Source organism: Cyprinus carpio, chromosome A12 (genome assembly GCF_018340385.1).
Source record: "Cyprinus carpio isolate SPL01 chromosome A12, ASM1834038v1, whole genome shotgun sequence".
NCBI classification, from domain to species: domain Eukaryota; kingdom Metazoa; phylum Chordata; class Actinopteri; order Cypriniformes; family Cyprinidae; genus Cyprinus; species Cyprinus carpio.
The window spans coordinates 13,026,083-13,050,899 of record NC_056583.1 but is presented as its reverse complement, the minus strand read 5'-3'; the positions used below and the strand labels follow the sequence as shown (position 1 = coordinate 13,050,899).

Genomic DNA, 24,817 nt, shown 5'->3' with positions numbered 1-24,817 from the left:
GAAGCATTATTTTGCATAACATTTTTATAAAATTTAACTCTTTTTCCAACCAAATTCACACTAACATTGTACTTTTTGTTTTTGGTATTTCCTATTACAGAAAATAATAGATTATTATTATTATTTTTTTTACTTTAATGTGGTCATTTTTTAATTATGAAAAATTATTTTAGTTACGATTATAATGTCACAATGCAAAAAAAACAAACAAACAAACAAACAAACAAAACAAAAAAACACCTTTCTCCATTTTCCTTTATCTATCTATCTGGGATTTGAGAGATTCAATTAAGCAAAGCTTTGAGTTTTATAATTTTTTAATCATAATTTATAAATTATTATTGTTTAAAAAATGTCAGAATTGTTACAATTCCATTCTAGCACAAGTGTGTTGTATTGTCCTGTGTGTACAGGATCTTTGTTGAGTTCATCACTGTTACTAAGTAATAATAATAATAAGGATGATGGCATATTTATTGAGAGACCAAGGTAATAATAATAAAATAAAATAAACACCGAACATTGAATAGACACCTTTTGTTTTAATTTGTTAAAAACAATACATTTATTGGCCTTGATAGTAAAACAAAGCAAACATCTTAAAAAAAAAAAAAAAAAAAAAAAAAAGAGAAAAATCACAGCAGTTTTGGCACTAAGCTAAATAATGTTTTCTGTTGTGTACACTTCCAATGTAAAATGGAGCTAACCATAGTAGAACCTGAAGCCTTCCTGGTGCCTTGTGTGATTCAGAGGACAATCTAAAGTGGTTCTGTAGGCTGGAGTAAACGGTGACAGAAGAAAAAATAAAACAATCCTGGATTCTGTCACATGCCAATAAGAAATGGATCAAAATGTGATCAATTTGGTCAAACTACAAACATGTACACTCACACCAAAATGTACACGTATCAAGCCGCCTTCCACAAACTCACTGGATCCGGTCTGGGTGGTCTCGCTAGAAGACGTGTCAGTCGTTTATGCATAGATAAATGCATATGTACAGTACATAAATACATACATACACATATAGATACACAAACACAAAACGCTGTTATGATGGCATGTGAGCAGAGAGCTACAGGACAATGTCACAGCTACCTTCAGACACACATACCACAATAACTTCAGAGTCCTCAGACTTGCGTCCTCATGTTGTGATGAATAACAAGGGCTGAGTCCGAATATATTCTTCAAGTCGAGCAAACATCGCCAACACTTTATTTTTCCCAAAGAGGTGCCTGCCGCATCAGATTACTGTGGAGGATTATGTTGAAAAGATGCTGCTGTGTATTTAAAAAAAAATTAAAATTCTCTATGCCACTCAACAAAGAAACACATGCTGCTAGCTGTAAAATGTTTATGGAAAACAAAATGCTAAAAGATGAATAATCTTCCAGTTCCAGGTTTTCAAATTCTTAATGTAATGGATTGAGTCGTTGGACTATCTTCACATGCTCAGATCGCTGAGAACCTCACAGCAGAGAGCATCATGGGGGCTTTGGAGTTGGATTTATGGGGCGATCCATAGGCATTCAGTCCATCACACAGTTCATGTCAACACACAGGATTACAGAGGGAAAAAAATAATCTATCTGTACAATAATATTACAGACTGCAGGCCATACGCTCCTGCACTGGTAAACCTTAAATATTAAGTATAGTTGAAAGCAAAAATTTGGACTAGATATATACATACAAACAGTACGTACAGAGTATATGTCTATGTTGTTAAGTTACTCATCTCACATCTCCTTCGTACCTATACATGCCTCCTGCCCTCCTCTCATCATGTGCTCATGGTTTAGTGGGCTCCTGGGTCTGTGTTCGAGAGGTTCTTCTATAGATGCTGAGATCCTGAGCGTCTGTGTCCTCCCATCCCATCCTCATGAATGCATAAGATATTTTGTTTGAATATGAAAAAACAACAAAAAAAACAACAACAACAAAACAATACTAAAACCTGCAGCAACATTGTTGCAACCTGAAAGAAAAAATAAATTATCATCAGCTCAAGATGCAATTAAGTAGAGTTTACAGACTAAAACGGCTTTCATTTATGAATTACTATGGCAACAGAACATATTATTAGCACAGTCAAAATCAGAAGCATTTACTGGCCATCACAGGATTTGCCCCAAAACAAGAATAGGTCACCCAAAAAATGAAAATGTGCTCTAAATTTACTCACCCTCAGGCCATCTAAGAGCTAGATGAGTTTGTTTCTTCATCGGAACGGATTTAGAGAAATGTAGCATTCCATCACCTGTTCACCAGTGGATCTTCTGCAGTGAATGGGTGCCGTCAGAATGAGTCCGAACAGTTGATAAAACAGCTGATTATTGTGATGTAATGCTACATTTCTTGAAATCTGTTCTGATGAGGAAACAAACTCATCTAGATCTTGGATTGCCTGCGGGTGAGTAAATTTTCAGCAAGTTATAAATTTTGGGGCAAACTGTCCCTTTAAACAAACGTTTTGTAACATACCTTCTATGCATAGTAGCAGGGTGACACGAGAAGGTCTGTGAGCACCACGAGCTGGTCGTCTGTGAACTGCTGCTTGTGCTCCAGCCAGTTGTCGTGATGAGTACGGCGGAAATTAGACAGAGTCTTTTTCACGGTCATCTAAATCAGACGGAGAGAGGCTTGTATTGATTTTTGTTAGATTTAATGGGCCCTAAGAGGGGAGAGCACAAGAGGGAGACAGAAAGCAGTTGTGTTTGTTGTGATGTGATCGGTGTACCTCAATAGGCTGTGTGTCATTGAGGTGTGCGCTGAGGTCCATGAGGAGCTGAGGCATCCAGGTTGGGACATCATACGGGCTGGATAAGATGCAAGCACTGAGTCCCAGCACTCCAGCGTGACGCCGTACCAGATCTGAGGATAGACAAACATGGGTTAAGGACAGCATATGATTCCATTTTTTTTTCTCCAGTAAAAGTATCTGAATATCGCTGTAAAAAAAAATAAAAAAATAAAAAAAATAAAAAAATAAAAAAATAAAAAAATAAAAAAATAAAAAATTAAATATAATATAATATATAATATAAATATAAATATTAATAAATAGATTTAGTTTATTTTTATGTACTTGTTAATTCTTATTTGTTTTCTAGTAAATATTATAAAAACATTTAAAACAAGATAAAGCCTTTTTTTTCTTTTAAAATAGTATACAAATAAAAAGAGAAATGTACATTTTTTTTTATTCACAGGGATATTCAGACACTTTTAAAAGAAAAAAAAAAGAATCAGATTTATCTTGTTTTAAGGATATTTAGACGATTTACTAGAAAAAAAATTCAAAGATAGTGTTTTAATTTATTTTTAAAATAATTTTGTTTTCCAGTAAAATGTCTAAATATCGTTAAAGCAAGATAAATTCACCAGAGCAGCAAAAAAAACCACCACAACAAAAAAAAGCTTGTTTAAAGATTTATCTTGTAATTTATCTTGAGTATAATTGCATTTGGCCTGAGTTTTGCTTATAAAGAGAATGTATCATGTCTTAAGGATATGTAAATATTTTATTTGAAAACAGAAAATATGCACATAAATAAAACACTGTCTAGAACTCTTTTTTATTTTAATTTACAGGCATTTCATGCCTTTTTGTGTCAGAATAATAAGACTAGACTCGGACCAGACTTGAACTTAAATGACTTTAGTTCTTAAATTTTGCGGGCATTAAATGTTACCATTGTGCCATGGCTCCGATACAAACAGCTCAGCAATTCATGTGATTAAAGCGTGATCATACCAACTGAAGGAATGGTGTCCACCACAGAGCCTCTCTTCCTCTTTTTGGGTAATCTGGTTTTGCATAGAGCCTCAAAGTGAGTCTGCATGGAGGCATCCATTGCCAAGAAGTTACACTGCAGGAAGCCACTGAGAGTGGTGGCAGCCATCTCTCTCACCTAAGACACAAAGATGCAAATGGATGAAAATTTAATGAACAAGGCTGCATAAAAGTGAATAAATGATGATGCCAGCGTGACAGTGTGTTGCCCGAAAGGTACCTCCAGCTGCTCATCCTCCAGTAGCCTGACGACCAGTGCTCTTACGTCCTGAACAGCCTGCTCATTGCTCAGTATGGTGAACAGATTATAGAACACCATTATCTGGAGGTATGTTAGCACTGAGAATCGTGCATGCCAAGAGCTGCTACCAGCAATCTGAAAAAATAATAAAAATCTCATTACAAACACAGCGCTCACTAGGACTGGGTAATAATGGTAAATAAATAAAATTGTCTATATATGTATATATATTGACACGTTAAACGTGTTATATTACTATAAGTAATAATAAATATAATGTATATTGGGGAAAATACTTGCTTGTCCCATAATGCCTGATTTCACCAGTAGATTAGATTTTAATAAAGTACATTATTTTAATGGATATGCACTTTTTAAATATTTCTAGTGAATGGAATCACTGATAACACTATTATAAATAAGCAAAAACAATATTATAACAACACACAGTAATATAATTAAATTTTATTACTCAGCATTTGAAATGCCTATGAAGTATATAATCAGTGTCAGTAATTACATACTAATTCAGTGACAATGTGCAAGCTATTATGTCTAGAACAATTCTGTGCTTTCAGCAAAGCAGAAATATGAATATTTCTATGCTAGTGTCACCATTGAAATCAGGACCAGAATCACAATGAGTAATTGTGCACAGTATTTAGAGCTAATTGTACTTGTGTACTCTTAAGTAACACTAATCACTGTCACTACATCATGATTATTGGTGGGCTATCACCGGGGGGCACATTTTATTTATTTATTACTATTTTAAATATATTTAAATTAGCTTACATTTTTTAAGTTTAGTAATTTAGTCATGTACTTGTCATTTTTATTAGTTGTTTTAATATATTTCTATATAGCTTTAATTAATTTTTTCTCCAGTTTTAGTTTCAGTAATTTTAGTAATTCAACTGCAACTAATTTATTTCAGTTAGTTACTAGGGTAATATTTCTAATATTTCTAATTTTCTTTAATATTTAAAATTTAAACCAAAAACAATACAATTACTGGCAACAGTTTTTAATAGTTTTAGTTTCACTTAACAATAACAATAAGCTCTTAAGTAAAAAAATTAATAAAAAATAGTCAAGGTCAAATTCAGCTTTCAAACTGTCGTCCTAATATGTGGGGTCGTGTCTAGCGTGTCTGAGGCCTTACCTCATGTAGCACCTTCAGTACCATAGGGATCTGCTCAGGATAGAGGAGACCCTGAGACATGAGGGACAGGCACATCTTTGCGTCCCTTTTCAGCTCATCATAGCTGTCATCATTTTCTACAGGAGCGATCTGCAGATGGAGAGAAACAGTCACAGAGCGGAAGTCAGCAATCCACTTAAGAGCACTCCACACAAATGTATAAAGAATGAGACACAAAGAGCATAGGCTAAGATAGAGAGAGAGCGGGCATGCGAGACCTTAAAGAGCAGGGGCAGCAGCTGCAGTTGCTGAGGTACTGGAGTAGAGAAGGAGCGCCCCGCACTGGCCATCAGCCACTTCAGAACAGTTTTGAGGAGATGGATGGCCTGGGTCCTCTCGTCCTGCTCCCCCACTCCGTTCTCCTCCACCACATGGTTCTGGATCTCCTCGTCTCCCTCAATCAGGGGCTTCAGCTGAGACAAGATCCTTTCGGTAAACTCAGCAATGTGTGGTGACTTAGTAGGCAGAGTGTATGGCAGGGTGACGTCAATCATGAAAATGTATGTCAGCACACTGCAAGAGAAAACATGACAAGAGAGAATCAGTTTAACTGCCAGTGTATTTTTAGACTACAGTGACCGTTTTGACCCCAACTGCAGACATACCTGCCGATGCGCTCTCTCACATTCTTATAAACCTGAGTGAGTTTGGGCTCCAGGTAACTAAGCAATCTGTGTAGCAGCTCTGGGACCCTCCACTCCTGCTGTGCCAGACCACCTTGCAGCACGTATAGGTGGCTACAGAGAGAGAAACAAATGATATCTCTCAATTATCAAAATATCAAATATGCATCCAAGTCTGAATGGTTTCAGAAGTGTCCCACAAACCAAAACAAAATACACCTACCAGGCATCTACAAATGATCCACCTTCCCCACTGAGAGGACACTCCATCAGCATCTCAAGAAGCCAGTGAAGCTTTCGTGGATCTCGGCTCTCCTGAAAACATCCAACATCAACAGTGAGCTGTTCTCATAGCTTCACATAACACATCAGTAACACACGAGTCTTCAGAAATATTCTAATTTGATAAGATAGTAATAATAATAATATATAGACCTTTCCCCCTGAAGTCTATTTTGAACATTTTCAAGACAATTTAACAGACTGAAGATCTATGACACATACACAGGCAGTTGCCACACAGGTACCCCAGTCAGCATAGGTCTCCACAGTAATATTGGACAGTGCTGTTCGCATCAAAGGAATCAGGAATTTCCATAATGCCTCCACCTGTGTGAATGAAAGAGGGGTTTCAGACATCAGTGTGGTTAAATATCTCAGTGGCTTCCTAATTTTAGTGCATCCCTCATGCCTGCAGCGGTGCTCACCTTGCTGAAGCTCCAGTGCTTGCTGCCTCTAACCAGTCCTGCAATGATCTCAGCCACACAGCGCTGGGTGCTCTCGTGAGAGTCATTTGCCAGCCGCTCCATATGAGGCTTTAGAACAGGCAGGAAAGCATCACTGTAGTTCCGGAAAAGTCCCTGTGGGCGTTGAATGAGAAAGCAAGCCATCTGTATTTTGTAATAAATTCGTATGGCAGGTGAGTAAGGCAGGTTTATGAGCTGGTTAAAATGCAGAAATTTGCAGAGGTAGATGTGGCTGGGAGCACAATTATATTTACTGCTCTCCACAAATCATTTATTGAATACATCCTCACAACCGGTGCAATCTCTCGGGTTGGGAATTACAGCTGGGGAAACTGCAACAAAACTGCTGGAATCAGCGAACATAAACTGGAGGATAATTATCCAATAATTTTTTTTTTCTATAATTATTACATATCCCATAATTACATATTAGAATAATTCCAAAGGATCATGTGACTAGAATAATGGCTGCTGAAAATTCAGCTTTGTCATCAAAGGAGGAAATTAATCACTAAGTATAAAATATATTAAAATAAAAAATATTTTTAATTGTAATTTCTCACAATATTACTGTTTTACTGTATTTTTAATGAAATAAATACTGTCTTCGAGAGAATAAATTTTTTCAAAAAAGATTACAAAATCTTACTGACCCCAAAACTTTTGAACGATGATGCGTATTGGTACAGGTTAGATTATAATCTCTAGAGACAATATTGTCATATTAAAGTGTCAAATAAATCTCCTTTTTGTTGATTTCTTTTCTAACATACTGCCAAACTGTACTTTTATCTCCACTACCATGATTATTGTTTTACGATGCTGGTACCTTGAAGAGACAGAAGCGACGGGGATTAAACTTGTCTTTGCCCTTTCGGTCCTCAAGAGACAGGAACTCAATGAGCTGTTTGATGAACATGGGTTCTGTGAAATGGTCATAGATGACACGCTCCCTCTGTAAGAAAATCATGTTTAGTATACATACTGTCAAGTTTGGCAGTAAAACAAAGTGTAGCACAGTCAGTCCATGTATACCTCATTCATGTTCTCAGTGGAAAGATCCTTGGGCTGCTCCGCTGCTGGGGCATATACCATCAAATTCCTATTAGCAGAGAAATAGAGAGAGTGAGAAAAATGGCTAGAAGCAGAGATTTGGAGTGAATCATACAGTGATCAGAGGCTGAGAGTGTTTACTTTGGCCAGCAGTAGTAGCCCCAGTGTGTCTTCTCTACAAAGCAGAAATTGTCCCAGTCCTGCTGGGTGTTCGGCAGGCTGTCACCATGGTACTGCAGCCAGTCATTCCCCGGCCTGTCTCCTGCCACCAGCCCCTCCGGCTCCATTACACCACCTGCAAGGCACCACATGTGTAATTATCTCCTTCCACAGAAACTGAGATGGACCAACAGATGGATGTGAAGAGTAATTTAATCGTCTCCTCATTTAACAGTACTATTTATTTGTTTTTACAGCGTTGTTTACTCACTTATATCACAGGGACTAACGGGTATTTTCTTGCGCGGTCTCTTCAGCTGTTTCAGTACTCCCCACATCACAGATATCCACATATATAACAAATAATTATAAGAAAAAAAACAATAATATACACAATGTTTTACATGTAACAGACTAAGTGCATATTCACTGCTGTTCAAAAGTTTGGAGTCAGTGAGTTTTTTTTAAAGAAATAATACTATTTTTTTTCAGCAAGGAAGCATTAAATTAATTAAATGTGACAGTAAAGGTATTTATCATTTTACAAAAGATTTCTTTTTCAGATAAATGTTGTCTTTCGAAGGTATCAAAGATGTAAAAATGTTAAGCAGCAAAAACATTTTTAACATTGATGATAAGAAATCTTTCTTGAGCACCAAGTTAGCATATTACTAACTTCTAAAGGTTAATGTGACACTGAAGACTGGAAAAACGGATGCTGAAAATGTAGTTGTGCAATCAGAAAAAAAAATAATAATTTGGCACTGCATTTTAAAATAGATTAAAATAAAAACTGTTATTTTAAATTGTAATACTTATTTTATAATATTTTGCACAACTACTGTTTTTACTATATTTTGATCACATAAATGATGCCCTTGGAAGCATAATGTCTTTCAAAACATTAAAAAAAAAAAAAAAAAAAAATCTTACCAACCCCAAGATTTTAGACCTAAACCTAATCCTAATTTAACACATCTGAACTAGCTAATACAGGTTTTTATCAGTAATATAAACTTCTAGGTTAGTGTATAGGAGCAGGCTGGAGCTAAACCCTGCACAACCCTGATACAGATTTATGCAAAACTTACCAAAAAAAAAACAAAAAAACATTTCACGAACCTTACGAACAACAAGCGCATCATGGTTGAGGCTTTGTACAAAGAAGAGCACCGCTGGGGCCGGGAGGGGATAGTCATCTCTTAGCAGTAGAGACAGGAAACCAATAGCAATGTGCTCAAACTTCCAAGGCCTGTTGACACACATAATAACATATTCACAAATGAGTGATGCTTTTGTGTGTTTGGTTTTCTAGGAACAATGAAGCACTTTTAAACATCTATTTGATACTTACAGGTCCCGGTCATCTAGACATTCCAACAGGTCTCTCACAAGCTTTTCATATTTCCTGAAAGAGGAAACACAGCAAAGATTCACTACACCATGTTAAATGAGTATTAAATGTTGCGAGTGTGTATATGTGTAGCACTTACTGCACTGCCTCCTGGTTTTTATCTTGTTGAAGTGCCAGTCCCTGCTTCAGCTCCTGTTCTGTGGGAGTGCCAATGTGTGGAGTGGGTTGGCTTGAATCAGTGATGCGCCGGCCTAGCAAGACTGCACTCTCAGGTACCTACAGATTCATCCAGGGAAACATGAGTCGTTCAGAACAAGACTACCACCACACATACAACACACACACAGAATGAACATACATATAAAAAAAAAACACAAAAAAAAAAAAAAATTAATTTAATTTGTGTTTTTGAAAAATGTTCCATTCAGACGACGTATGTAAAAATGACCTTTGAATATTCACCAAACAACAATAAATGTGTCCCCACTTTAATAGTCTGAACGACACGCCACATTATTCCAAAGTTTATGTACAAAACAGGCGATGCTGCTCACTGTGAAATCAATGCCGATGGTCTCATACTGCCGGTGGACTTTGTCCGCGAGGTCATCGAAGAGTCTGACAATGGAGGGCTTCTCTAGAGACATAGCTGAGCTGAGGCCTGAGCGCACTATGGACGGCCACGTCTGAGCGATGCAATCCCAGTCATGTAGGTTAGCAAGGCACACTCCACAATGGTTCCCAAGCAAGCAGTACAGTGCCCCCTACAGCACAATATGATAAAAAAATTATAATTTAATCAATAAAGAGAAAAACAGCATTATGCTAATGATAGAAAGTGAAAATTTTAGACTATAGACCTTGAACTGTTGCTGGGTGACATCAGTTCGTGTGGGCTCCAGTAGCTCCAGGACACGTGGAGTAATGTCCCGGCAGCAGAAGTTATAGGTCCCCAAAGCTGTGAACAACACATTTTGGGCCTTGCTGCGGACCTGTGGGTCCAAAAAATGGGTATTCAAGAGAACATATAAAATAAAGGGGATTATTTTGATGTAAAATTTTGTGGATGTGGATTCAGACCTGGCTGTAGGTGCTGGTGGAAAGACGCAAAAGGTCCCTCAACAGGTCCTGATGAACAGTCTTATATTCACACCCCTCGACCAGCAACTTTCGCATCTAAATGTGGAGAGCAGGAAAAAAAATAACTTCCTACTAGGAGTGTTGGAATATACCAGTATTGACAATAATCTAAAATTCTAAAAGCTGACCAGCCATTGTGGGAGTTTTTTGGATTGCTTAAAAAGACGAAAAGTTACACACCCCCGTCTGCAGATCAGCAGTAATTTTTTTTTATATGCTTTGTATAGTTTTGGTTACATCTTTCCCTCTGTCTACCTATAATCATACTTAGTGTGATTCTTTGACCAAACAACAGAAAACACAAAAGTTACAAATGAATTTGACTGATAGCATTGTTTATTTTTTCAAAATTTCTATAGATATCATGATAACATCGTTCTTGCTAATTCTTCTGGTCATGATAAGTGTCGTGAAAATAAGATATTGTGACAGCTCTACAATATCTTTTATGTGGCAAATCATTATGCCAGGTTATTAGCATTGGCTCCTACCTCATGCTGAAGAAGAACTCTGTCAATGAGAAGAGCTCGGATGTGCTGTTTCTTCCCATGAAGCTGGAGAGAATAAGAAGATTCATAAGATAATTATACATTTCAAATAAATGGCACAGGAGATTTCTTAGGCCCAACTACACACCCTGTTCTCCATCGACTTCTTCACCAAGGTGAAGCTCTTCCAACGAGAGTCAAACTCATGTTTATGGGAACCTCTGAAGTGCATCAAGTCACTGATGATCTGAGGGAGACAAACAATCAATCACAAAGCTTTAATGGCTAATAGCTGCTATATGATCCAATACAATTGACAGTTTAATGAACAATGATCAAATCAGTTTGCTCAAATATCCCCTTCGCACACTTACCTTGATAATGGCGAAAAGGGATTTGGTGTCATCCTCTGAGTGTTCCAGAATGTAATCTACAAAAGAGAATTAGAGGATGCTTGTTTTAAGAATTAGGGGTCATGTAGATGAGGTAAATTCTGTGTGCAGGCAGGCGTTCCACTTACGAAGCAATTGTCTCATTACTTTACAGATGGCCTCACGGTAGTTCTCTCTGGACTCATCTGGAAAAATCAGCAATGTCTTAATGAGAAGCTAATATCCTATTCTATCATCATGATACACAAGTTTCTCTAACTGCACCAATCCCCAAACTCGGCTTACCGTAGTCAACACCAATGTACAGCTTTGTTTCCTCCAAACTAACCATGCTGGGTACACTGCACAGAGGAGAAAGAACAAAAAAAAAAATCATATTTGAACCAACATACAAAAGTTTGGTAAGATTTATTTACATAACACAGACAGAAATCCATGGCTGCATTTATTTGAATAAAGTACCGTAAATTGTAATATTGCCTCTTTCCTTTTTTCACAAATTTAAACATCTGTTTTCTATTTTCAAATGTATAATATATTTTAAAATGAAATTTATTCCTTTCAGCCATTTAGCAGTCTTATTTAAGGTTTATATTAATGTTGAAATCAATTGTGCTGTTTAATGTTTTTGTGGATACCATAAATAGAAAGTTCAAAAGAACACCGTTTATATAAAATTTAAAACTTTATAACATTATAAATGTCTGTACTATCACTTTTATCAATTTAATGTATCCCTGATTAATAAAATTGTCATTAATTACTTTTTGCCTCTTAAAAAGAAATACAAAGGATTAAATGATCATGATTTAATCAGTGCTGTGTATCCCTTCACATATCCACTGAGTTTTAGGACTTACAGGCCAGTGACTGTGCGTCCATCAAGAGGGGGGAGCATGCTGCCAGCACCCAGCAGACAGTGCTGGACTACACACAGACTCTGAAGAACGTCATCTCTGTTTAAAGTGCAATTCAAGAAAATATTCACAACTTTTAAAATCAATACAGAACGATGGTATTTTATCATTACCATTACTACAGAGTGCAGTTTTGACCTCTGACCTGCTCATGTCCTGTTCTCCCTGTGCATATCTCTGCAGACGCTGGAGCTCTGGCTGAAGCAGCAGGTCCAGAACATAGAACACAAATGCAGTCTCCTCTGAGCTGGGCACATGCCACCGGATCTCCAGGTTCCAAAGGTCCCCCGGACGACCCCAGTCCTGTGAAAAGAACAAGAAGGGAGGTAGTGAGAACTCATGGGATCAACAATGATCTAATATATTGTTCTGTTGTCTCCACTTTTCAAATGTCCTCACATGTACCAGACACATTCACAGTACCTTAATGGGCAAGTACTCTTGCAGGGGTCTGTTGAAGCCGCCAGGCACACTGCAGTAGTCTGTGGGGTAGGTGAGTGCTGTGGAACGCAGGATATGGTGCAGCAGGTTGCAGGCCAGACTGTAGCCCTGCTTACAGCGCAAACGCAGGGTCAGCTGCAGAGTCTGCACCAGCTGTGTGCGGTACGGGAGGAGCTTTTCTCCATCCACACGAGTCACCTGAAGATCAGCAAGACAGGGTGGTAATGTGAGATACACAGAAATCATTGTCTAGTGTCTAAACAGATGTAGGGTGACTGATTTGAAACACTCTTTTCAGGCAGTGACTCCATTAATGCCTACTGTTTAGTACAGCCTCAGAGGATTAGTACAGAAGTTTAGCACAGGACAGAGGCTACAGAAAATGTAGCCTAGATAGGCAGCTATCATGATTTTGCAATACAGCTTAAGCTTATCAATGCAAAATCATTCATGTGCAGTTTGATGTTGTTTTGACCTCAGAAAGCAGCTGGAGGTTCCAGAGCAGTTCTTTATCCAGTTCCTCCTCATTTGAAACATCTTCATCTGAAACGCACCAAACACAAGTGAGGATGCTGACACAGACTCAAGATAACACAAACAGTTCTTTAATGTTCTTGTACATACTGGCAGTTAGATGAGTAATGGCGTTACAGCAGTGTGGTACAAACAGCCTGAGAGACTCAGCAGGGTGACACTGAAACAAAGCAGAGGACAGCTGAATCAATGTGGCCCCACGGCTGTGTGTGTGTATCAGCACAAGATGGGCAAACAGGAAGTATTACCTTAGCAGCCGCTCTGCACATGTCTGCCACCATCCTGCCTGCAACACGAGTCTCAAAGATGTTGGTGGTGGCAAAGTTGAAGACTTTCTCGAGAGCCACCTATAGACAGATAACAGCTGTTAACAGATATCATCAAATCTATTTAGGTGTATATAAGGAAATACACTGTTCAAAAGTTTGAGATTGGTAATTAGTTTTTTTTTTTACATGTTTTTGAAAGAAATCTTATGCCCACCAAGTCTGCATATATTTGACAAAATAAATAAATAACCACTATTACAGTTTAAAATAACTTTTTTATTTCATACATTTCAAAATGTATGTTATTCCTGTAATGTCAAAGCTGAATTATAAGCAGCAATTTCTCCAGTCTTCAGCGTCACAGTATCCTTCAGAAATAATTGTAATATGTTGATATGTTGCTTAACAAACATTTCTTATTATCAGTTTCGAAAACATTGTGAAAATAGTGTTGCTTAATATTTTTGAGGAAACTGAAACATTTTATTTAGGACTCTTTTGTAACATTAGAAATGACCCAAAACTTTTAACAGTAGCGTATATGGGTGCAACAAATATATATATATGTATAAATATATATATATATATATATATATATATATATATATATATATATATATATATATATATATATAATATATATATATATATATATATATATAATATTAATATAATATATATATATCTCTCGTTGACTTCTCACAAATGCAACCATACAGTGTCGACATGCTGTCAAATTTGACTGGGTAATCAGTCAAAACAACTGGTGAATCAGTCTATAAAGAGTCACTGGTCTGACTCATGGGATGATTCAGTCAGACAACACCCTTCATTATTAAATCAGTTCAGATTACTCACTGAGTCGCAGATTAATATAAGCCAAGAATGTTAAAAACAACAACAGAGTATGAGACGGCTGTTGTAAGAAATGAAATTCAATTGTCTAAATTATTATTATTATTTTTTTTTTTTTACATTTGTAAGGTTAGCAAAATCTAAGGACAACAAAGAGGTCTCAACAGAGAAAATACTTTTTTTGTAATAAAGAGTATTTTCATTTAAAAAAATACATAAAATAAAAAATAGTTAAATAGATAAAATCCTATTAAATGTAATAAAAACCTTGAATATCTCCATGGAGCACTGTGTCAGAATGGTGCTGAAGGTGGATGAAAGGCCCAGCTCCACCAGACTCTCTAAATGAGTCATTTTCTCTGTCTCCGTCTCCTCGCGTGTCTGCTCCAGAGTGCTGCTGTCAATCAATGCAAAACACCTACAGACACACAAAATAGGGCATAAGCCAAAACAATAGTGTATTATACTTTTTTAAAGCACACACACATCTCAAGAAATGACTCACCTGTCCATAAACTGCAGAACAAAGTCTTCAAACTCAGCAGAAGCCGAACACAACTCTCTCTCCATCTACAACAAATAAAAGATTTAATGATGGAATCAGATTGCCCACCATGCATTTGCTGTCATCACCAGGGACAGCACCATTTCACAGTTTGCCCACCATGCATTTGCTGAAGTCATTAGGGTCAACACCAGGCAGTGCTCTCATTAGCAGGGGCAGGACGTGCGCGGGACCTTCGGGGTAATGTCGGCCACCGCTGAGAAGACTGCGGGCCATACCAATCATGCAGCTGAGAGTGGCAGTAAGCTGGTGTGGCTCTGTCAGTGTCTCCATAGCAGGATATGTCCTGCAGGGGGCAGCACATCCACACAGTAGCTTTTAATTGGGGAAAAAGTCCAGCTGGATTCTAAGACTACTGCTTACAAAGCCTATTTACAAAGATTGGATTTGTAAATCCCGGCAGTGAATAAAAGAAGCCACTATACAGGCTATGATGAAGCTTTTTGAACTTTAACTCATGAATTTATACAGCAACTTATCTTATACAACTTTTAAATACTACAAAATTAAGCACATTTTAACATTTAATCAGCTACACATCATCATTTACTAACAGAATAGATTAAAAAAAAAAGACTGTGGGGGTGAATTCACTTTGCTGGTTTAGCTTTGAAGTAATCATCATTCTTTTTAGCACAGTCTTTTTTATGTAAATTAGCCTTATATTGGCGCCTACAGGCCATGAAAATCTCCAGCAGCTCCACACACTCACTTCTCCAGCACAGGTGGGATGACCAGCTCTGGTCTCATCAGGGCCAGGTTCTGCAAGGCCTGAGCTGCATCCATGCTGCCTGTCTTGCTGAACATGGCCATCAGTACCGGCTGCTTCATACTCTCCACAAAGTCTGTCACATCCTGGTCCGTGAGTCTGTGACTGGTGGGAACAGGAGTGATCCAGCAGGGTTTCTTATAGCGCTCCCGATGTAGCCGCCGAACAACACTGGCAGGCAGACGCTGTAGAAGCTTCATCAGCTTCATCTGGAGAGGAGGGCAGTGATATTAAGATACGACACAGATGGCTAAAACAAATGAATTTTGGAGTTTGGAAACTGATTAATCCTGTACAAAATTAAGCCAAAGTTTCAGTTCCATGTACTTTCTGGTGATCTGATTTTCTATAGTAGTGGTTTTGTTTTTTTCTTGTAAGTGCTGCTAGCAGCCTACATGAACTGAGCTTGTGTTTGCTGCATATACGGTGTAGCACAGAAGATGGGGGACAAAAGGGGCGTTTCAGGGCTGTTAACACATTCAAAACAAATATTAAATCATAATCATATTTTTTACCCATGAACAAAAATTAAAAAAAAACCTAGCTAAATTTTTGTTTTCCCATTTCTTAAACAAAAACGAAAAAATCAAAAAAATCAAACCGTTTTTCATTTCTCTTTATTTTATGTAGAAAATCAAAATGACCAAAAGGTACATGGACCGTTTCATCCTATGTTTTCTGTAGCACCTCCCATAATAGTTCTCAGATCAAGAGATTAAGCTTTTTTTTTTAATCCCATCTAAAATGCCAGCAGCATCCCATAGTCTTCTCTTGACTGCTGCAGACGAAATCAGCATTTGGAATGGTTTTTTTTTCCCCTACAATTAAGCTTTTGGATTCTCAAACTATAGAGTCCTGACTAGATAAAGTTTGCGCATCTTCTTCCGAGACATTAGCACTACTCGCACACGGATCAGCCTTCAGAACAATAAACTACAGGGTTTCTAGAGAAATTAGATTATTTTTGGCCAATTTAAAACATGGACTTTGTGAAGTCAATACTTCAGCATTTGAAAAAGAAACACTGCAAAGGGCTTTTCAAACTTCTTCAAATACCACAACTGTTTTCCAAAGTTTGTGGTACCAAATTAAAATGCTTAAGATTATTTACAGTTATTTATTTCAAACAGTAGTAATAAAAATAAAAAAAACTGCCATGCATTGCAATTGCATTGTAGGCTACAACAGGTAAATATGTCATCGCTGTGGACGTACATCACTGTGACAAAATGGGAGGATAAAGTGGCAATATGCAAAAACTGTTTAGTTGAGATATCCAGAGGTCGCTTGTTGCTGAAGAACTTTAATAAGGTTTAAATTATCACCTACCTAACACCCTGAACATCATACTGAGTTCAATTAATCAGATGTATTAGTCAAACCTTATTTTCTGTTCCAGATTTCACTAGTGATTCAGTAAAAAATCCTTTTGGTGCATCACTACTTTTGAACAGTAAAGTAGCACAAAGGCATAAAGACTCCTTGTAGCACTTCTTGACATCAACACTCTTGAATAACATTTGGTTTCAAAGAACAAAAGCTTGCCATATTGAGTTAAATAATTAAATTTGCAAACTACCCTTATGATACTGTATAGTACTTTACTGAGTCATGAGTGCAGGAAAAGGATGCATGTCTATGATGATAGGTGGTCAATAACTGGAAAGTTGTTAGTGGTGTTTCAGTAGCTGGAATGTGGAGTGACCTCACTCTGCCAGAGAGCCATCTGTCACTGCATATCTCCCTCTTGCACACAAACATAAATCTCAGCTGACAACACACAGACCGCAGACAGTTCTAGAATGGAATCGAGGGGTGGGCTGGACTTTAAGGGGGACAAGATCTTGCACTGCACCATATTGTTCTGGATGTTTATGCTAATAGGGAACATCTTACCAGCCAGCGCCCATTATTTGAAGGGTGATAGAAAGATGCTATACTTCTGAAGAGCCCATTAAGCTGTTTCTGGACCTGGTTTTGTGGGCCGCCCTGAAAAAAAAATAAAGATCTGTATATAAATGCACCCTTTTAATAATTAATAATAGGAGGAATGTGACTCATGAAACTTACTAGCATAGAGGAAATCCAGAGGACCACGTGACCGATATCGTAGGAGTTGCTCAAATATCTGGGAACGACCATTTGGCTGGTGCCAACAGGGAGATTGAAGCTACGCAGAACCCTGGTGAAGATCTGAAGCAAGACAAAGTATCAGTATAAAATGCTCTGATGTCTTCAGATCATTATCTACACTATGGTTCTAAAGTCTGGGGTCAAGTAAGATTTTTTTGGCAATAATTTAGAAAGGATATTCAGGAAGGATTTCAAATAAATGCTGTTCTTTTGCACTTTCTATTGATCAAAGAATCATGCATCACAGTTTCCACAAAAAATATCAAGCAGCACAACTGTTTGTGCTGATGGATCATGTGACACTGAAGACTGGATATTACAAGATTCAATTTTATTTCAAAATATATTAAAATAAAAAACAGATCATTTAAATTGTAATAATATTTCACAATATTGTTTTTTTTTCATCAAATAAATTCAGCCTTGGTAAAAGACTTCTTCCGAAAACAGGACCCAAACTTTTAAACAGTGGCATATATAAGCTGGATAGTACCTTGGGAATGAATGGATCCCAGTTCACATAGCCAATGTTGTCATTAGCCAGACGTGCAAAAAGATTCACTAAATTCTGTAAGAGCAAACAAGAGTTAACAGACGATAGAAAACCAATGGTGACATAATATTTAGCACTTAACAAATGAATTCATGAATGAGAAGTACTTACACCCTCCCAAGCAGGCAGGTTTTGCACTGAAACCCAGAGATCCATCATTTCATCAAACCATAACCTAAAACATGCACAAATCCTCCTATTACACTGGCTCAGACTTACTGGATGCACTTTATGAATACTGACTAATTCATTATTAGATCCCAACCCTATTTCATTACTAAATTGCATAAGAGAGTCTTACTTGAAACCTTTGTGATGCTGTTCTGGGGGCATGATGGTGGGCAAGAAGAGCTCAAAGTAGCTTATGGCCTTCTGCATAGTGACATCAAACGGGCACAGTAATGGCCGCCACTCATCAAGCATCTCCTGTGTAGCTGACTCAGGGAAATAACTATGCACACACACACACACACACACACACACACACAAACATTATGAGACCCAAATCACGTGCTATTTTCGCAGATCCATGGTGGTTTATTTGTTATGTGAGCTCTTGCAAAATGACGAACAGTGGTTGTTATATGAATGAAATGGTCAACAGTATAATGTGTTAAGAGAGCTGTAATCGGCTCAGTGTGAAAGCTGGGGGCTTGTCTAACAACGGCCTGATTACATGATTCTTTCAACAGCACAACGGAAAGCTGATTAACACAATGTGCAATACTTTTGTGAAAGGGGTCGAACATTTATAGACACATTAGTGAATGACGGAAGACTGAAAGAGCACTTACAGTCTGCAGCTCTTGACTACTGTCTTCAACACATTCTCCACTGAGCTAAATGGAGGAAAAGGGGAGATACAGAAAAAGAAAATGCATTAATATAGTATGAAAGGCTAGGCACATTTGAGGTTGAAGCAATAGATGCGATTAGACCACGTGCAAAGCAGAAACCCAACTACAGTGCATTTTGTGAAAGTGTAAATGAGAGATTCCCAACACCAGAGCCTGGGCACATGAGTGCAACATGCCAGGTTATCAGGTTCTCCACAGGTCCTTTTTATAACGGAGCTCAAAAACGCTGTATACAGTCAAACGACATTAACAGCCAATTCAAATCAGGAAGCTGCTCCTAAATACATTTTTTTTTTCCTTGTCAAAGTTGGCCAAGAAGTGCAAACCACTGGCTGTGGATTATGACTTTAATAATACAATTATGCTACTAAATGCTGTGCAGAGAGATAGGTTAGGATGGTGAACTATTTGATAAGGGTTTTAGCCTTAATATATTTGGCTGTTGTGCTTTGAAGTCAATAGTATTTTTGTGAGGAATATGATAGTGATGTACAATGAAATGTTATAAACATTAAGCCAAAACATTTATTAGACTTCTATCAGTAATGTCATTATTTACAAACCCTTATGTCATTCCAAAATTCATGACTTACTTTCTTCAGTGGAACATTAATTTCTTTTTTTGAAAAATGTGAAGTCAATGGGCTCCAATATTGTTTGGTTCCCAGAGTTCTTCAAAATATCCTCTGTTCCACAGAAGTCAGTCTGTCATACAGGTTTGCAACGACATGATGGGATTTTCATTTCCGGGGGAATATCTCTTTAAGACAGGCTTGTCAACTAGCTGTTCAGATAATTCACTGACTAGTTAATTATTAAAATATGTTGTCTTGTACATCCCTAGTTCTAAAAATACACCTCCAGCGAAACACGGCAGCTGTTGATCTTCCTCTCAGTACAAGTGTAAGAAAACACCTTCCACATTCAGCACACTCTCAGTTCGGGCAAGATTAAAATAGAACACAATGATACCAGAACCCAAGGGGAAAATTGGCAAAAGTTGGGTGACCTTGCCCTCTAAAACAGCGAGCCAAAGTGATCCGACCCACATATACAGCCTGACCTAAAAGAAATAGAACTAACAACAGACTACACTGTGTTTTCCAAAAGCGCTGTAAGCTTAAAGGGATAGTCCACCCTAAAATTAAAATTTAATGATTTTCTCATCCTCACATCATTTCAAACCTGTATGACTTTCCTGCTTCTGCGGAACACAATCAAAGATATTTTTTCTGAGAGATGTCTTTTTTTTTTTTGTCCATAAAATAGGGGTCATTCCAATTTTTTAGGTGAACTATTCCACCATACCATTTGTACAATTGACCTCTACAATCTATAGAGTGCAATAGTGCTTGCTCACTTATTCAATTGTGTTGGTTCAGGAAAAAATTTTGTCATTCATTTCTTTCATTTTTTTAAAAAGTCTTTGTTAAAGTGTTGTAATTAACTTTAAGTTGTTGATTACATCTATATATATATATATATATATATATATATCTATACATCTATATATATATATCTATACATCTATATATATATTACATCTATATATATATATTGCATGTATATTTAAAACTGAGATTTTGACTAATCGTGAATCATAATGGTATGCCTATAAGTGTTTATATTCAGACAATTTTAGATCTGTTGCGGCATGCCCTGCAGAGTAGCCCAGTACCTGTGTGACTCGTCATACCCATAAAAAAAGAGGTAGCTCCAGGCTACATTGTTCTTCTGCAAGATGCATACAGTTTTTTTTTAGTAACAGTTACGCAGTGTACCCATAAAAACCAGTTGAAATAATGCAAATGGATGGCTTCAGCAAAAGTACACACCATCAACTGACAACCTCGGAAACTCACAGTTGGTCTGTCTTTAATTATTTCCCTATGGAGAAAATGAACATAGTTTTTGATTTCAAAACACAACTGTTGCACTCTACAGGCTAACGATGCTTTTGGAAAACACAGCTTTGATTAGTAACTTCTTTTAATATAAACCCTTCGCCCACTTGAGAGAACAATCAAAAGACTCTTAGATTAAGAGAATGAAGTCACAGCGATGAGTCTATCCCATTCCTGGAGGAGGTGTACTAGAGAACAATTATTTGCAAAAACCTTTTTTGTCATTGTGCCATTACATTTTGTCAGGAGAGTTCCTTAGCCTAAATATAAGAGCTGACTGACACCTCTGAGCACCCAGGAATTGTGTTTGACAGACAAAGATGAAATATTAGAAACTTTAAAAGGAGCACCATTTCCTGATCTGTTTATGAAGCATGTTATTAAGTGGATACGATTCGGCTACTAAAAAAACAATGAATATAAATACAAATGCAGGTGTAAGCTGTGGTGGGATTTTCATTTAGACTGTTGATTTGCTTTTACTTTTGGACACATGCAAATAAACATCAAAGCGGCTGCCCTTGGAAAGGTACAGTGCAATATGTAAAACACTGGCTGTGCTTACCGCTTGTGCACAATATTAAGCAATTTTTGTTTAGTTGAGGCTTCTGCTCGATAACTGAATGTGAAAAAAGGAAAAATGCATAAGCCAATGCTAGACACACCAATAACATCTCAATCATTAATCTCAATCTCTTAAATGGGAATGGTTGTGTTACAAGAGTCAGCAGTGCTCAGTAAAAGGTCCCAACTGAAATGTGGGAAGACAAAAATAAAACAAGATAAAGCAAACTGCTTAATCTTAGGCAGCACACAGGGGTCCTTCTTTTCCATGAACCAATCTTGGCACTGACAAGTTTTTCCCTCCCTTAAACCATGTGTCAAGTGCGTGTTCACTTTACATCTCTGCAAATATGTCATGAGCAGGCCCACAAAGAAACTGAAGACTTCATTTCACATTTTCTGTGCCAATTTGGCAGGGAAATCTGTTGATCGGGTTTAAATATGATATAACTAATAATAAATATGGTAAACTGTAGAAGAAAGCATAATCAAATTAACTAGAGCTTTAAATAATCAAACTTCCAAGCGTGGATTGTGAGTGTGTAAAACTTTGTGAATAATGCCAATTTAAAGTCAGTCTGTGTGGGCCCGGTCATCAGGTACCATGCTATTATAAAACAGTCCAGACACATGTTAAGATTTAGTTTGAACTTGTATCCATAGTTCACAACAAACTAGAATCAGTGAGATGATGGCAGAGATAGGTAGAAAGATGAAAAAGTGCAAGAGGCCTACTTTGGAAACCAGTTAAGACCGAGATGCTCAGTTTTTGAGTACAGGATACTTTCATAGAGATCGTACAAAGGCCTCCAAGGCAATTCCAAGTCATCCCGGGACAGCAGTTCTTTCTTCCTGTACATTAAAAAAACAGGAGCATTCAGAAACATTAGGAATTCATTCAATTATAACCAAACCTTTTTAAAACAGTGCAATTCATTATAACAAATAATAAGAAGAAGAAGAAATAATAATGCATTAATCATAGCCAGGGGTTTGTGTTCAAATATATGGAAATAACCACATATTCTCATATAACAACAATAAACTTTGATTTACCTGTGTTAATTTTAATTAACTAATTTTATTACTTTTTTTTTTTTGGGATATATGCAATCCATTTAAATTATTTTGAATAATTAATAATGTAATTCATGTAAATAAACATTTTAATCGACCAACAATTCAACTGTGTTATTCTCAAATATGTGGCAATGGTCAGCTGTTTGTTGGGGACACTTGCATACTTCAGTAAGTTGATGAGGAGTCGTGCAAAGTTCTGCATCATGCTGATGTCTAGCTTGGGGATGGTGACCAGCTCGTACAGAAGCTTGATGAACAGCACATGATCCTCCTTGCTGAACTTTCTCCCATACAGCCGAAGGTATCTATAAAGGAGCAGAGATCACGTCATAGTGGTAAGAGTAGGAAAGAAACAGAATGGGTCACTAAACCAAAACTTGCAGTCTGTAAGTCTAGAGATTGAAAACTATTTTTAAAACAAATTGCTAATTTATTTCAAGTTTTTTTTTTAAATCAACACAAAATCAACAATAAACCACCAAATATGAAAGTGGCCATCCACCACCTCAAAACAACATATTACAGTAACTGTTCAGAAAGTCTTGTCCTTGCAAACAGTATATATGTGAGAGCATAGTATACTGTAAAGACACACTTTTTTTTTTTTTTTTTTTAAACGCACACACATCTGTAAACACACACCCACATCTACATTTATTAAATTATAACAATTAAAAACAATTGTTTTTTATTTCTATTTTATTTTTGTACCACAAGGTCCTTCAGAAATCATTCTTAAATGCTGATTTGGTACATGAGGTAAGAGGCCAAATAGACGAGAAATGAGTTTTGTAACACATTGCCCATTTAAGCAGAGCTATTTTCAAGTATTTAGTGAAATACAAACTGTATGGAGACTCTACAACAGTCAAAAGCACCGGTAATACACTTCACAGAACTGTTATCCAGCATGAAACTGATGTAAGACTTTTTAACTGTCATTAAATAATGCATCATAAAACGTAAGCATTTGAATAGAATAATAACCCCTTTATCTTATCTTAAAAAGTCATTGTGTCTCAAATGCAAGGGTGTATTTTCAACACGGTAAAAAATAAAATTCATGAACCACTTTAGTGCCAATAAGAAACCTACTAAATAGATCCGAATTAATAAGGCAAACCGTGAAGGCATGAAATAAAATACTGTTTTACAATTTTTAAGCAGTCTTCTCCAGGTAAAATTTCCTTTTAAGGACTCCTTGTCTAAACCACTAGTTGCAGTGATGCATGTGGCAGCTGCTTATCCAGCACTAATGTTAGCTGATTAGCTTAGAAATGAGCTTACAACAGACCTGCATTTCCTGCATTTTACCGACTGAAGCCTCGGTGGTAAACTGAACCCGAATAATATTACGCTCGATATTATGAACGGTCATTATGGAGTATTGGTAGATATATATATGTAATGTTTACTTAAGAGCAAGGACAGATGAGTGACTCAGGTACGTTAGCGCTTAGCTTTTAGCTCGCGAGCTAACTGCTACAAGCTAACATACCCGAGACATTCAGGTCTCCCTGCTGTTTATTAATAAAACATGTTCAATTCCCACAGCAAAGCATTTTAGAGTCTTGAATATACTTACGTGGAGAGTTTCCGAGTCCAAAGTAAAACTCCAGGCCATAACTCACGGAGCTGGACAGCCCGACCCAAGTTCCCTTTAATCTGGGCCAAAATGTCATTGGATTCGCGGTCGAGTTTGTCTGCGTACGGGAGAAGTTTGTTGTAGACGATCTCTTTCTGAGGGACAAAACCTAATATCTCGACCTGCTCCTTTTTCATATTACGATTTCCCCAAATAAATATCCTCTTCTGACGTGTCTGGCTTATTTCCTTCCCCTCTTGACAGAAGTTCCCTTGACAAATCTTTGTTTTACTCGCAAAATCCGCTACTTTCGCATCTGTGCCGGTATTGTGGAGCGGGTTTCAGATCAAAACTTGTTACTTCGACAAATATCTTTCTGACCTCTGGTGTTATTAAACACATTAGCTTCAGTCACCTACATAGAAGAGTATCCCCTCACTCTCTCGACACATATTACGAGTCCCACGGACAGACGCACTCACATACACACGCTCTAACTCACACTCCGGCGGGTGCGACAATGAGCCATGAGCGGCGCGCCCCCTCCTGGTGGCCACCTGCACACTCAGCGATAACAACAGCGCGCAGCAAC

At 37.3% G+C, this 24,817-nt stretch overlaps 1 protein-coding gene across 1 annotated transcript; it reads right to left on the bottom strand.

The window, feature by feature from the left end:
- Nucleotides 1-828: 828 nt before the first annotated feature.
- LOC109083810 (proteasome activator complex subunit 4B-like) lies at nt 829-24,758 on the bottom strand. The gene is given in 46 exon segments (XM_042767631.1): nt 829-1,981; nt 2,488-2,625; nt 2,744-2,877; nt 3,761-3,917; nt 4,020-4,175; nt 5,206-5,334; nt 5,463-5,757; nt 5,850-5,981; nt 6,091-6,182; nt 6,372-6,476; nt 6,575-6,727; nt 7,443-7,568; nt 7,649-7,715; nt 7,808-7,961; nt 8,097-8,178; nt 8,948-9,077; nt 9,180-9,233; nt 9,319-9,455; nt 9,734-9,943; nt 10,040-10,171; nt 10,260-10,355; nt 10,811-10,873; nt 10,956-11,054; nt 11,182-11,237; nt 11,328-11,384; nt 11,485-11,540; nt 12,060-12,155; nt 12,262-12,419; nt 12,540-12,755; nt 13,033-13,100; nt 13,182-13,251; nt 13,340-13,438; nt 14,483-14,633; nt 14,721-14,876; nt 14,878-15,066; nt 15,493-15,758; nt 17,446-17,538; nt 17,620-17,742; nt 18,176-18,250; nt 18,347-18,410; nt 18,537-18,686; nt 19,030-19,074; nt 21,562-21,615; nt 22,296-22,412; nt 22,805-22,945; nt 24,226-24,758. Coding segments are annotated over 45 exon segments (5,535 nt in total). The 5' UTR covers nt 24,423-24,758; the 3' UTR covers nt 829-1,981; nt 2,488-2,490.
- Nucleotides 24,759-24,817: the final 59 nt, after the last annotated feature.